The 15785-nt window shown below is 46.6% G+C and overlaps 1 protein-coding gene across 1 annotated transcript in view; it reads left to right on the forward strand.

Annotated features, from left to right (window-relative positions):
• Positions 1-15785, forward strand: part of trpv4 (transient receptor potential cation channel, subfamily V, member 4) — a 149508-nt gene that overhangs the window by 21979 nt on the left and 111744 nt on the right. Inside the window, exon 2 of the mRNA XM_063034220.1 lies at positions 12831-13207. Coding sequence (XP_062890290.1) covers positions 12837-13207 — 371 coding nt within the window. The 5' untranslated portion in view covers positions 12831-12836. The remainder of the gene's footprint in view (positions 1-12830; positions 13208-15785) is intronic.

A 15785-nucleotide genomic window follows, 5' to 3' on the forward strand; every position in this document is an offset into this window, starting at 1 on the left:
AGTCACACACGCAATGATTCAGGAACAGCTTCTTCCCCTCTGCCATCTGACATTGAATGAAGGACCTGGTGAAGGGTCTCAGGCCAAAACGTTGACTGTTTACCGTTTTCCACGGACGCTGAGTTCCTCCAGCATTTTGTGTGTGTTGCTTGGATTTCCAGCATCTGCAGATTTTCTCTTGTTTGTGGGTTAACATATGAGGAGTGTTTGATGGCTCTGAGCCTGTACTTGCTGGAGTTTAGAAGAATGATGGGGAATCTCATTGAAACCTATTGAATATTGAAAGGCGTAGGTAGAGCGGATGTGGAGAGGATGCTTCCTATCGTGGGGGAGTTGAGGACCAGAGGGCACAGCCGCACAATAGAGTGACGTCCATTTAGAACAGAGGTGAGGAGGATTCTCTTTAGCCAGGGGATAGTGAGTCTGTGGAATTTATTGCCACAGATGACTGTGGAGGCCAAGTCTTTGTGTATACTTAAAGCGAGCTTGATAGGTTCTTGATTACACATCAAAGTTGCTGGTGAACGCAGCAGGCCAGGCAGCATCTCTAGGAAGAGGTACAGTCGACGTTTCAGGCCGAGACCCTTCGTCAGGACTAACTGAAAGAAGAGCTAGTGAGAGATTTGAAAGTGGGAGGGGGAGGGGGAGATCCAAAATGATAGGAGAAGACAGGAGGGGGAGGGATGGAGCCAGGAGCTGAACAGGTGATTGGCAAAAGGGGATATGAGAGGATCATGGGACATGAGGCCCAGGGAGAAGGAAAAGGGGGAGGGGGGGAAAAAACCCAGAGGATGGGCAAGGGGTATCATCAGAGGGACAGAGGGAGAAAAAGGAGAGCGAGAGAAAGAATGAATGTGTGTATATAAATAAATAACGGATGGGGTATGAGGGGGAGGTGGGGAATTAGCGGAAGTTCTTAGCTCCATCCCTCCCCCTCCTGTCTTCTCCTATCAGTTTGGATCTCCTCCTCCCCCTCCCACTTTCAAATCTCTTTCTAGCTCTTCTTTCAGTTAGTCCTGACGAAGGGTCTCGGCCCGAAACATCGTCTGTACCTCTTCCTAGAGATGCTGCCTGGCCTGCTGTGTTCACCAGCAACTTTGGTGTGTGTTGCTTGAATTTCCAGCATCTGCAGAATTCCTGGTGGTTAGATTCTTGATTAGTCAGGGTGTCAAAGGTTCTGGGAAGAAAGTAGGAGAATGGGTTTGAGAGAGAGAATAAATCAGCCGTGATGGAATGGCAGAGCAGACTCGATCAGCTGAATGGCTTAATTCTGCTCCTATGTCTTATGGTCTTATGTTGATCTATCGGTCACTTAATATTGAAAAAGTAGGAATGGCTGTCTGCTTTCTTTCACTTGGGAAGGGAATCAGTGGGATTGATGAAAAAGTAAGTAAATGTAGCTGGAATTCAAAGCAGCTTTGATTTACTGAGCACTTGAACAGATTTGGTGCATCGAAAGCTGAGGTCCCAGTGAAATTCTGTGAGGTGGATGTTCAACAAATATTTCTATCTCATTTTGGTTCTTGGCAGCAATCCCTCAGGCTTTGCTATGTGGGAGATAGTGTACAGAGACCTGTTAAACATCTGCTTGATCAAAAAACTGTTCCGTGTGGTCAGTAGCTATAACAATCTGGGAATTTGTGGGTTGTGAGGCTGGATGTCTCTCGGGGGAAGATTAATGGTGCTCTTGGCAACAAGAGGCTTATGTATATTTGAGCTGTGTGTCTGTTCCAGAGTCTTCACAATTCCTTGGTTGGTAGCTAGTCTCAGTATTTTTTGCCAAGTTCAGATCTGGATGGAGATGCATGATTTTTGTTTAGATGTTTTTTGCTTGAGAGCAAAGTGGATTTTAAACTTTAATATTAGATGCCTCTGTATTAAGACACAGAAGTGAGGAGGTAAAAACTAAGACATTAAAAAATTGCAGAAAGTCAACTCAAAAGGTATCCTATTTTAGAAAGTATACTGGTGTAAACCAACAATTGTCCATCAACCTTGACTTCTCATGATTGCACCCCTATCAAATGGCAAGAGTTACAGTCACTGGTACGGGAGTCTTTTCCTTCTATGCCTTAGTGTTCTAAGATTCATATGGGATGAGGATAAAAGCTTGCTTCTGGTTTAATGATCTGAAAATACAGGCTGACTGCAACTTCAGAATGATCAAAGGCGAGGAAATAAACAGCTTCACTCATAATGTATGTATTTTTGGATTTCCACTGATAACTACCCAGGACAGGATGGAGAGAAGGCACCCTTTTAAGGAGAGGTGGAAGACATTTAAAGGATATTTGAGGAGTAGGCTTTTCAGGGAGAATGGGATTGTTTTAACAGAGGATCATATTTATTTTATGCATAGAGGGCATACTTAATAATCAACCACCTCCATTCTCATCCAAATAATTAACAAGTATTACAAACAGTACCAATCTTTCCCCTGAAGCTTAAAGCATGAGGGATCTGAGGCATGTTCGAAACATGATCCAAAATTGGCTTGGCAGTAGAAAGCACAGGATAGTGACTTGTGGGTGTCTCTCTGACTCTTTTGTGTGTTTTTTTCTCTGTTGTTATGTATTGCATTGGGCTGCTGCCGCAGTGACAACAAATTTCACGACACATGCCGGTGATATTAAACCTGATTTTGATCCTGGTGCCTGGACCTTTGCTGTTTGGAATAACTCGCACGAGTATGTAGGTGCTCTGAAGAGTGAGTTTGCAGATGATACGAAGAAAGTAGAACAACTCGTAGAAAGCAAAGAAGGTTTCCAAGAATACAATGGGACATAGATCAGCAGGGAAGTCAGGCGGTGTGGCGGCAGATGGAATTTATTCTGGATAAGTGTGGGTAATGCAGTTTGGAAAATCAAATTCTGATTGCACATATACAGTAAATGGTAGGGTCTTAGAAATATTGGTATACAAAGGGACCTTGAGTGCAAGACCATAGCTCGCTGAAAATAACAGCACAGGAGAATAGGGGAGTGAAAAAAGCATCTGGTCAGCCTCCCTTCATAGGCTAAGGCTTTGGGTATGAGAATTGGGGCATCAGTTTGCAACTGAATGATTGTTTGACTGCCTTTGGACCATATGAGCCATTTGCACTACTATGCACAGTTCTGGTTGTCACAAAGCAGCAAACATTTGGCAGCATTACAGAGAGTGCAGAAGGTATTCTTTAGAACGTAGAGGATTGAGGGGAGATTTGATAAAGGTATACAAAATTATGAGGGGTTCAGATCGGGTAAATGCAAGCAGGCTTTTTCCACTGAGGTTGGGCGAGACAACAACTAGGGATCATGGATTAAGGATGAAATATGAAATCTTCAGGGGGAACATGAGGGGAAACTTCTTCATTCAGAGGGTGGAGAGAGTGTGCAACAAGGTGCCAGCATAAGTGGTGAGTGCGAGCTCGATTTCACCGTTCGTGGATGGTAGGGGTAGGGATGGCTACGGTTCAGGTGCAGGTCATTGGGACTAGGCAGTTTAAGAAGTTCGGCATGGACTAGATGGGCTGAAGGGCCTGCTGTCGTTTTCTATGACTCTAAGGGGTTCAGAAGGACGGTGGCTGGGATGGAGAGATGTAGTTATAAAGAGAGATTGTATAGATTGGGTTTAATCTCACTGAATGTAGGAAGCTGGAGAATGACCATCAGCACAGCATTGTGGGCTGAAGGGTCTGTACTGTGCTGGACTGCTCTGGGATGGTTTCACATTCTGCGCCTCGTTTTCGCTCTTAACCCGAGGAAGATGCTGTTATTATTAGTGATGTGTTGGGTTAGAGAGTGAGTCACTGTTGACCTGTGTAAGGTGAAGTTACTCAGACAAGACTGGTCTGTGAGTGCAGAACATGTTGGTCTGTGTGGCATCTTATCCAGGCTTTCAATCAGCATGCTCAGTTCACAAGACATTTCAAAGGGCTTGTAGTACAGACACCATCGGCTTCCCTTATTGCAGCCCCAGTAATATGTAGGAAACTTGCAATGAAGCATGACTTTCGTGATCTGCTTGATTTCCCCATAAACATCCAGTATATATGATGGCCACTGCACCGAGTTGTGTTCACAGCAGCCGGGTGCCTGACAATTGGTTCATGCACATTACCGTTGCTCAGTGATTCGATGTATCTGAGTTCCAAGAAAGCACGCAGGGCAAATATTAACTTTCCTCAAATGCATGGGTAAATCTTCTTTTAATGTGCTCTTTGTGTTCCCATTAAAGACAAAAGACCCTTCTGCACCCATCTCATTGCAACACACAAAGTGCTGGAGGAACTGAGCAGGCCAGGCAGCGTCTGTAGAGAAGAGTAAACAGTTGACATTTCGGGCCGACTCCCCTCATCGGGACTGGAAAGGACAGTGAGGAGTCAGAGTAGGAAAGTGTGGGGAGAGAACTAAGAGTACGAGGTGGCAGGTGATAGGTGGAACTGGAAGATGGGGAGGAGGTGAAGTAATGAGCTGGGAAGTTGATTGGTGAAAGAGATAAAGGGCTGGAGGAGGGGGAATCTGATAGGAGAGGACTGAAGTCCACGGAAGAAAGGGAAGGAGGAGGAGCAGCAGAGGGAGGTGATGGGCAGGTAAAGAGATAAGTTGAGAGAGAGTGTGCTCTTCCTCCTTCCCTTTCCTCCACGCTCTTCCATCCTTTCATTGACTACAGCTCTGCCTTTAATACCATCATTCCAAATAAACTGATTCCTAAGCTCCGGAACCTGGGCCTTAGTACTCAGATATATAGCTGGATCTTTAACTTCCTCACAGACAGGACCCAGGCTGTAAAAATAGGGGACAAGCTCTCCTCTACAATCACTCTGAGCACCGGTGCCCCACAAGGCTGTGTACTCAGCCCCCTGCTGTACTCACTGTACACCCATGGTTGTGTAGCCAAGTTTCCATCAAACTCAATATGTAAGTTTGCTGATGACCCAACAATTGTAGGCCGTATCTCGGGTAACAATGAGTTTGAGTTCAGAGAGGAAATTAAGAACCTGGTGGCATGGTGTGAAGACAATAACCTATCCCTCAACGTCAGCAAGACGAAGGAATTGGTTGTTGACTACAGAAGGAGTAGCGGACCGCACGACCCAATTTACATCGGCGGTGCGCAGGTGGAACAGGTCAAAAGCTTTAAGTTCCTCTGGGTCAATATCACAAATGACCTGACTTGGTCCAACCAAGCAGAGTTCACTGCGAAGAAGGCCCACCAGTGCCTTTACTTCCTGAGAAAACTAAGGAAATTTGGCCTGTCCCCTAAAACCCTCACTAATTTTTATAGATGCACCGTAGAAAGTATTCTTCTAGGGTGCATCACAACCTGGTATGGAAGTCGTCCTGTCCAAGACTGAAAGAAGCTGCAGAAGATCGTGAACACGCAGCACATCACACAAACCAATCTTCCGTCCGTGGACTCACTTTACACCGCACGCTGTCGGAGCAGTGTTGCCAGGATAATCAAGGACACGACCCACCCAGCCAACGCACTTTTCGTCCCTCTTCCCTCCGGGAGAAGGCTCAGGAGCTTGAAGACTCATATGGCCAGATTTGGGAACAGCTTCTTTCCAACTGTGATAAGACTGCTGAATGGATCCTGACCTGGATCTGGGCTGTGCCTTCCAAATATCCGGACCTGCCTCTCAGTTTTTTTGCACTACCTTACTTTCCATTTTTCTATTTTCTATTTATGGTTTATAATTTAAATTTTTAATATTTACTATCGGTTTGTAACCCAGGGAGCGGCAAGTGCAGAATCAAATATCGCTGTGATTTTTGTACGTTCTAGTATCAATTGTTTGGCGACTGTAAAGTATAAAGTATAAGATTCCCCCTCCTCCAGCCCTTTATCTCTGTCACCAATCAACATCTCAGCTCTTTACTTCACCCCTCCCCTCCTCTCGGTTTCACCCATCACCTGCCAGCTTGTACTTCTTCCTCCCGTCCCCCCACCTTCTTACACTGACCATTTCTCTTTCTTTCCAGTCCTGTAGAAGGGTCTTGGCCCGCAACATTGGCTGTCTATTCATTTTCAGAGATGTGGCCTGAGCTCCTCCAGCATTTTGTGTGTGTTACAATGAGATGAGTGCAGCAGGATCTGGTCCTATTTTTGTCTTTGATGGGAACACAAAGAGCACATTAAAAGAACATTTATCCCGTGCATTTCAGGAAAGTTAATTATTTGTCCAATGTGCTTTCTTGGAACTCAGATGGTGCCTGGAATGGAGAGATGTAGTTATAAGGAGAGATTGTATAGATTGGGTTTAATCTCACTGAATGTAGGAAGCTGAAGAACGACCATCTGGAGGTTTATAAAAGTAGGAGGGAGCATTGATTGAATAGACAGCGTCTTTTCCTGAGGTGCAGAAATCTAGAAATAGAGGATACTGTTTTAGGTTAGAGGGCAGAAGTTTAGAGGAGGTTTGAGTGATAAGTTTTTTTTAGCACAGGGTTAGTGTGCTGCAGATACAACAGTTATGTTTAGAAGGTATTTGGACAGGTATGTAGGTGGGGAAGGTGTAGAGCTGGGTTCCCAGACTGGGGCCCATAGACCCCTCAGTTAATGGCATACTAAAGGTTGGGACCCCTGCTGTAGAGGGATGTGGGTGTGATGCAGGCAAGTGTGATAGGCATAGGTAGGCGTTACAATCAGCATGGACTCTGTTTCTGTGCTACACAATTCTGTGATTCCAGATCTCGGAGAGACTTTCCCAAACCCATCAGCTCTACCACCAAGGGCAAGGGCAGAGGTGCATGCATGAGAACGCCACTACAGCTGGCAACTTGCCCTCCAAACTGCAGGCCATCAGGATCTGGGAAATATACGGCAGCTTCTTCATCACTACTGGGACTAAACGTTAGAATCCCCTACACGATAGCCCTGTGGGAGTATCTTAAGATTTAAGATTAGCTTTATTTTTCACTTGTACATTGAAACATACGGTTGAAATACATTGTTTTTGTCAGCAACCTATACGGTTGGAATCTGTGCTGGGTTGCCACGCTTCCAGCACCAGCGTGCCTGCGACGGACAAGCCCTAACCCGTTTGCCTCGGCAATGCGGGAAGAAAGCAGTGAATCCGCGTGGCAACGGGGACAGCAGCGAGAATTGAACCTCGATCGTTGCTCGCTGGCACTGTGAAGCGTTATGATTGCCGCTACACTGCTGTACCTTCAGCAGTAGGTCTCTGCCCTTGTCTGAGATGGGCTCTGACCAGTATCTCCTCATTGGCAATGAGGGGTGGGGATTGTCAGCGTGTCCACGATCTCAACTATGACTCTGGATGGTGAACGTATCAACGTCATTCTAAAGCATTCCTGATCGCTCTTGAGAGGAAAGGTGGAGCGAGCTGCAGTTTTGCTGTTTGGGATGAAGGAGGATGAAAGGAGAATTGATAGAGGTGTAAGAGATGATAAGAGTGAACAGCCAGCATCTTTTTCCCAGGGCGGAAATGGCTAACAAGAGAGGGTGATCAGAGGAAAGTATGGGGCGGGACAAGGGGTGTCAGCGGTAGCTCCAAAACTGGAGGCACGTGCTGCCAGGGTGGTAATGGAGGCAGGTACCTTAGGGACTTTTAAGAGGCTCCTAGGTAGGCCAGTGAAGGGCTATGTAGGAGGGAAGGGTTAGATTGATTGTGGAGTAGGTTAAAAGGTCAGCACAGCATTGTGGGCTGAAGGGTCTGTACTGTGCTGGACTGCTCTGGGATGGTTTCACATTCTGCGCCTCGTTTTCGCTCTTAACCCGAGGAAGATGCTGTTATTATTAGTGATGTGTTGGGTTAGAGAGTGAGTCACTGTTGACCTGTGTAAGGTGAAGTTACTCAGACAAGACTGGTCTGTGAGTGCAGAACATGTTGGTCTGTGTGGCATCTTATCCAGGCTTTCAATCAGCATGCTCAGTTCACAAGACATTTCAAAGGGCTTGTAGTACAGACACCATCGGCTTCCCTTATTGCAGCCCCAGTAATATGTAGGAAACTTGCAATGAAGCATGACTTTCGTGATCTGCTTGATTTCCCCATAAACATCCAGTATATATGATGGCCACTGCACCGAGTTGTGTTCACAGCAGCCGGGTGCCTGACAATTGGTTCATGCACATTACCGTTGCTCAGTGATTCGATGTATCTGAGTTCCAAGAAAGCACGCAGGGCAAATATTAACTTTCCTCAAATGCATGGGTAAATCTTCTTTTAATGTGCTCTTTGTGTTCCCATTAAAGACAAAAGACCCTTCTGCACCCATCTCATTGCAACACACAAAGTGCTGGAGGAACTGAGCAGGCCAGGCAGCGTCTGTAGAGAAGAGTAAACAGTTGACATTTCGGGCCGACTCCCCTCATCGGGACTGGAAAGGACAGTGAGGAGTCAGAGTAGGAAAGTGTAGGGAGGGAGGTATGAAGTACAAAATGGTAGGTGATAGGTGGAAGCAGGAGAGGGGGAGGGGGTGAAGTAAAGAGCTGGGATGTTGATTAGTGAAAGAGATTGAAAAAAGCATAGAAACAGAAAACTACAGCACATTACAGGCCTTTCAGCCCACAATGTTGTGCTGACCCTGTAACCTACTCTAGAAACTGCCTAGAATCCCCCCACCGCATAGCCCTCTATTTTTCAAAGCCCTGTGTACCTATCTAAGAGTCTATTAAAAGACCCTATTGTATCCACCTCTACTAGCCTCACTGGCAGTGCATTCCACACACCAACCACTCTCTGGTGTGGAAATACTTACTTCTGACATCTCCCTTGTACCTACTTCCAGGCAGTTTAAAACTATGGCATTTCAGCCCTGGGGAGAAGCCTCTGGCTATCCAGATGATCAATGCCTCTCATCAGGTCACCTCTCATCCTCCGTCACTTCAAGGAGAAAAGGCTGAGTTCACTTGTTCACTCAACCTGTTCTCATAAGGCACACTCTCCAATCCAGGCAACAACCTTGTAAGTCTCCTCTGCACTCTCTCTATAGTATCCACATCCTTCCTGTAGTGAGGTGACCAGAACTGAACACAGTTCTCCAAGTGCGGTCTAACTTGTATAGCTGTAACATTGCCTCATGGCTCTCGAATTGAATCCCACAGTAGATGAATGCTAACACACCATACACCTTCTTAACAACACTGTCAACCTGCACAGCAGCTTTGAGTGTCCTATGGACATGGATCCCAAGATCTCGCTGATCCTCCACATTGCCAAGAGTCTTACCATTATTATTATATTCTGTCTTCAAATTTGACCTACTAAAATGAACCACTTCACACTTATCTGGGTTGAATTCCATCTGCCACTTCTCATCCCAGTTCTGCATCCTATCGATGTCCAACTGTAACCTCTGACAACCCTCCAGACTATCCACAACACCCCCAACCTATGTGTCATCAGTAAACTTACTAACCCATCCCTCCACTTCCTTATCCAGGTCATTTATAACAATCACAAAGAGGAGGGGTCCCAGAACAGATCCCTGTGGATCACCACTGGTCACTGACCTCCATGCAGAATACAAACCATCTACAATCACCCTTTGCCTTCTGTGGGCAAGACAGTTCTGGATCCACAAAGCAAGATCTCCTTGGATCCCATGCCTCATTACTTTCTGAATGAGCCTCGCATGGGGAACCTTATCAAATGCCTTACTGAATTCCATATACACTATATACCTTCATCAATGTGTTTTGTTTCTGTCACAATGGTGGGGCATTGGGAGCAAGGGTGGACCCAAATGCAAGACACATCTTGTGAGGTTATTTAGGTTTAGTTTACATTTCGAAAACAGGAGAGCAAGGCAGGAGTAGGAATAGCGAACTGGACAAGGACTGAGGACTACGACTAGGCTGGGACCAAGGGTCTGGGCTAGGACTCGGATTCGGCTCCCAGAACTAGAGGAGACATGAAGAGGCTAGGGTATGGACTCTGAGCCAGAGACTGGGCAAGGACCCAGTACCTGGATCTTGCCTCGGGCTCGGACCCCAGGACCAGGCATGGACATGACATTTGCTAGGGAGAGGAGGAACATGGGAACACAGAGCCTCAGTCTCGGGAGAGCAGGTACATGGAACCATGGACACATACACAGAACAGAGAGTTGGGACCCCTCCTTGGGTACAGGACATAGGGCCGGGACTCACACACAGAACAGAGAGCTGGGACCCCTCCTTGGGTACAGGACATAGGGCCGGGACTCATGACCCTCCGCGGGGCAATGGCAAGACGACCTGACTTACCCCACGGAGGCGAGGACAGGACAAGACAAGACATGACCCCCCGCGGGGCAACGGCAAAACGGCCTGACTTACCCCACGGAGGCGAGGACAAGACAAGACAAGACCAACACGAATGAACACCAGACAGTACCTATCTAGCTCCGGTGATGGAACTAGACTGAAGTGCAGGCGAGGGCTGCAGACGAGGGCTAGAGGCGAGAGGGCAGAGAAGGGATTCAGACAAGGGGGTAGGACAGGAATCACAGACCGCCAGAGCCAGGACTAGACTCAGAACTGGAAGCCGCCAGGGCCAGGATTGGACGTGGTACTTGAACGCCGCCAGGGCCAGGATTGGACGTGGTACTTGAGTGCCGCCAGGGCTAGGATTGGACGTAGTACTTGAACGCCGCCAGGGCTAGGATTGGACGTAGTACTTGAGTGCCGCCAGGGCTAGGATTGGACGTGGTACTTGAACGCCGCCAGGGCCAGGATTGGACGTGGTACTTGAGTGCCGCCAGGGCCAGGATTGGACGTGGTACTTGAACGCCGCCAGGGCTAGGATTGGACGTAGTACTTGAGTGCCGCCAGGGCTAGGATTGGACGTAGTACTTGAACGCCGCCAGGTCCAGGACTTGACATTGTACTTGGATGCTGCCGGAGCCAGGACGTGGACGTGGTACTTGAACGGCGCCAGGGCCAGGACTTGACGTGGTATTTGGATGCCGCCGGAGCCAGGCCGTGGTGCTTGGAACCTCCAGTAGTACCGAGCTCTCGACTCGGCCCGGGAACAGAAGATAGCGGCTCCTGATTCTCTCCGGCGGGTTAACTGACGGACCCACCCTGATGAGGAAAATTGGCAGGCTCACTTCAGCGAGGTAACTGGACAGGGTTGCTCCGGTGAGGAAGGGCGAATTACCGACACTCGCTTCGGGCAGAGACTAGGCTTGCTCCGGCCGGATGACATTGGCAGGCCGTGACTTTGCAGACTTTGCAGACGCTCCCACCCGAACGGCTGAAAGCCGGAGACTATAAACTACCCGTTCAGCCGAGCGTTAATTGCGTCTAATCACCAAAGTCGAGGGACATGGGAAAACAGGGAACCAACGGTCCGAATCGTAATATAAACAAGGTAAATTTAAAGGGACCCCGATCTGGACCATGACAGTTACATCCTCAAAGAATTCAATCAGGTTCATAAGGAATGACTTGCCCTTGACAAAGCCATGCTGACTATCCCTAATCAGATTATGTCTCTCCAAATGGTCATAAATCCTGCCTCTCAGGATCTTCTCCAACAACTTGCCCACCACTGAAGTAAGACTCACTGTTCTATAATTTCCTGTGATATCTCTACTCCCTTTCCTGAACAAGGGAACAATGTTTGCAACCTTCCAATCATCTGGTACTTCTCCCGTCCCTATTGATGATACATAGATCACCGCCAGAGGCTTGGCAATCTCCTCCCTCCCTTCGCACAGTAGCCTGGGGCATACCTTGTCTGGTCCTGGTGATTTATCTAACTCCAGCACACCCTTTTTCTTAATGTCTACACTCAAGTGTTTCAGTCCACTGTAAGTCATCCCCATAGAGGAGATGATAAAGGGCTGGAGGAGGGGGAATCTGATAGGAGAAGATAGAAGACATAGAAGATAGGGAAGGAGGAGCAGCAGCAGAGGGGGTTGATGGGTAGGTAAGGTGATAAGGTGAGAGAGGGAGTGCTCTTCCTCCTTCCCTTTCCTCTACGCTCTTCCATCCTCTCCTATTGGATTCCCCCTTCTCCAGCCCTTTATCTCTTTCACCAATCAACTTCACAGCTCCTTATTTCACCCCCTCCCCCCTCCCGGTTTCACCTACCACCTACTACCTTGTACTTCTTCCTCCCCTACTCCGAATTCTCCTCTTTCTTTCCAGTCCTGAAGAAGGGTCTTGGCCCAAAACATTGGCTGTCTATTCATTTCTGTAGATGCTGCCTGACTTGCTAAGTTCCTCCAGCATTTTGTGTGTGTTGCTTTGTGTTTCCAGCATCTGCAGACTTTCCTGTGTTTTTGGCACCCATCTCATTATCCATGTTGTGACTAGGAGTACATCGCATGACCAAGATGTTGATGCCAACGATTATTTTGAACACAAGCCTCTCCCAGCTCTCCTCATCTCCAATGAAATATTTTTCACTGTCTCCTCGCATATCTGTTTTTAGCTTCTGCTTGAATGCATTGAAGCTTCTCACTTCAACTATTCCCTTTGGTGGCAGGCTGCACATTCTAAATCAACATTTGAATAAAGAAGTTTCTCTTAAATACCCTGTTGGCTTTATTAGTAACTAACTTGTATTTTTGGCTCCTCGTTCTGGTCTCTCTCTCTCAAATGAAAACCCACTCCCCTATTGTATCCTGTTATAATCGTACATGTACCTAACAGCTCATCCATTTTTCGAGAGAAGATTGTTGGCAACACACACAAAATGCTGCAGGAACTCAGCAGGTTAAGGAGCACCTATGGAGAAGAATAAGCAGTCGATGTCTCAGGCCAAGATCCTTCGTTACAACTCATCAACAGAATTCCTTGTGTCTATAGATTGTTGAGTCACTTTGACTCAGTTTGTGTAGTTTTTTCAGAGAGATAATTTACAGAATACATTTTCTGCCATTTAGGCGCTGATGGCGGAGGCTGAAGCTAAGGATTCTGGGAAACGGAACAGCATGGAGAACCCTAACGAAGATGGCTTCCCTCTGTCCTCCCTGGCCAACCTGTTTGAGAACGATGAGGCCAGCGGTGCTGCCGAGCCACCGCGGCCAGCAGCCCGAGAAAATGGCGAAAGCAACAAACAGAATCTGAGATCCAAGTTCCAGGGGGCATTTAAGAACCGAATGCCAAATCCGATTGACCTTTTGGAATCCTCCATCTATGACTCGTCCATGCCCAGTATGGCTCCTGCTCCTAAAAAGGCCCCTATGGATTCGCTTTTCGACTATGGATCCTACCGGCAGGGCAGTGATGACAAGCGGAAGAAAAAGAAACCAGCCAAAGAGTGAGTATGACAAAGATAACTAGAAATATTCCAACACCCATGCATTGGGAGGAGCATTAGGAGTAGGATTGCCAGTTGGCCATGTGCGTTTGATAAGGTTCGATTGTGGTATCAGCTCCATTTACCTAACATTTCTCTATAATCTCAGACTGTCTGTTAGATCAAAAAGCTGTTTCTATCTTCAGAATTAGGTTTATTATCACTGACATACGTGGTGAAATGTGTTGTTTTGTGGCCGCAGTACAGTGCAGGACGTAAAAATTGCTATAAGTTACAATAAAGGAATAGATAGTGAAAAAGAGGAATTAGAGTTTGTGGGTTCATTCTCCTTTCAGAAATCTGATGGCAGAGGGGAAGAAGCTGTTCCTAAAATATTGAGTTTGGGTCTTCAGGCTCCTGTACCTCCTCCCTGATGGTAGTAATGAGAAGAGGGCATGTCCCAGATGGCACTAACTTTTGGAGACGTCCTTGATGACGGGGAGGGTTGAGCTCATGATGAAGTTATACAACCATCTGCAGCCTCTTTTGACCCTGTGCATTGGAGCCTTCATACGAGGCGGCAATGCATCTGATCAGAATGCACTTCTCCGTGCTCAGTGGCACAGTTACAGTTTAGTCGGTATGACACTGTGGCCATCACTGAGTCGTGGCTGAAAGAAGGCCGTAGTTGGGAGCTTAACATCAAAGGATATACTTTGTATCGAGAGGACAGGCAGGAAGGCATTGGTAGTGGTGTGGCTCTGTTGGTAAGAGATGGAATTACATCTTTAGAAACAGGTGACATAGGGTCAGAAAATGTTGAATCTTTGTGGGTGGAGTTAAGAAATTGCAAGAGTAAAGAAACCATTATGGAAATCATATACAGGCCTCCAAATAGTAGCCAAGATGTTGGGTTGAGATTACAAAGGGAGCTGGAAAAGGCAGCTAATAAGGGTAATGACACAATTGTAATGGGGGACTTCAATGTGCAAGGGCATTGGGAAAATCAGATTGGTGTCGGATGACTAGAGAGGGAACTTGTTGAATGCCCTCGAGATGGCTTTTTAGAGCAGCTTGTGCTTGAGTCTACTTGGGGAAAGGCTATCTTAGACTGGGTGTTGTGTAATAATCCGGATCTTATGAAGGAGCTTAACATAAAGGAACCCTTTGGAGGCAGTGAACATAAAATGATTGAATTCACGCTGCAGTTTGAGAGGGAGAAGCATAAGACACATGTCTCAGTATAGTGATGGAATAAAGGGAATTGCAGAGGCTTGAGAGTGGAGCTTGCCTGGGTGGATTGGAGGAGGATACTGGCGGGGATGATGGCAGAACAGAGGTGGCTGAAGTTTCTGGGAATAGTTCACAAGGCGCAGGATAGATATGTCCCACAGAGGAAGAAGTTCTCAAATGGCAGTGGTAGGCAGCTGTGGCCGACAAAGGAAGTTAAGGACTGCATAAACATCAAGGAAAGAGCATATAAGGTAGCAAAAGTGAGTGGAAAGTTGAATGATTGGGAAGCTTTTAAAATTCAACAATAGGCAACTAAGAAAACCATTAGAAGGGAAAAGATGAAATGAGGGCAGACTAGTCAATAATATGAAGCGGATACCAATTTTTTTTCAGTTATATAGAGAGTAAAAGAGTTGATATTGGACCACTGGAAAATGATGCTGGTAAGGTAGTAATGGGGGCAAAGAAATAGCAGATGAAATTAATGGGTACTTTGCATAAGTCTTCACTGTGGAAGACACTAGCAGTGTGCCAGAGGTCTGTGAGTGTCAGGGAGCAGGAGTGAGTGCCATTGCTTTTACAAAGGAAAAAGTGCTCGGCGAACTCAAAGGTCTTAAGGTGGATAAGTCAGCTGGGCCAGATGGACTACATCATAGAGTCCTGAAAGAAGTTGCTGAAGAGATAACAGATGCATTGGTCAAGATCTTTCAAAAATCATTTGATTCTGATATGGTCATGGAGGACTGGAAGATGGCAAAAGTTACCCCACTTTTTAAGAAGGGAGGAAGGACAAAAGAAAGGAAATTATAGGCCAGTTGGCTTAACCTCAGTGGCTGAAAAAGTGTTGGAGTCTATTATTAAGGATAAGGTTTTGGGATACTTGGAGACTAATGATAAAATAAATCAAAGTCAGCATGGTTTCTGTAAAGGGAAATCTTGCCTGACAAATCCGTTAGAGTTCTTTGAGGAAGTAACAAGAGGGTGGAGGAAAGGGGAGGCAGTGGATGTCATTCACTTGGATTTTCAGAAGGCATCTGATAAGGTGCCACACATAAGGCTGTTTAACAAGTTAAAATCCTATGGCGTTGCAGGAAAGGTACTGGCATGGATAGAGGAATAGCTGAGAGGCAGGAGGCAGCAAATGGGAATAAAGGAGGCCTTTTCTGGTTGGTTGCCAGTGGTGTTCCTCAGGGGTCAGTATTGGGACTGCTACTTTTCAGATTGTTTGTCAATGATTTAGATAATGGAATTGATGGCTTTGTGGCAAAGTTTGTAGATGATACGAAGACATGTGGAGGGGTAGGTAGTGCTGAGGAAGCAATGCAATTGCAGCAGGACTTAGACAATTTGGAAGATTGGGCAAAAA

Source organism: Mobula hypostoma, chromosome 27 (genome assembly GCF_963921235.1).
Source record: "Mobula hypostoma chromosome 27, sMobHyp1.1, whole genome shotgun sequence".
NCBI classification, from domain to species: Eukaryota; Metazoa; Chordata; class Chondrichthyes; order Myliobatiformes; family Myliobatidae; genus Mobula; species Mobula hypostoma.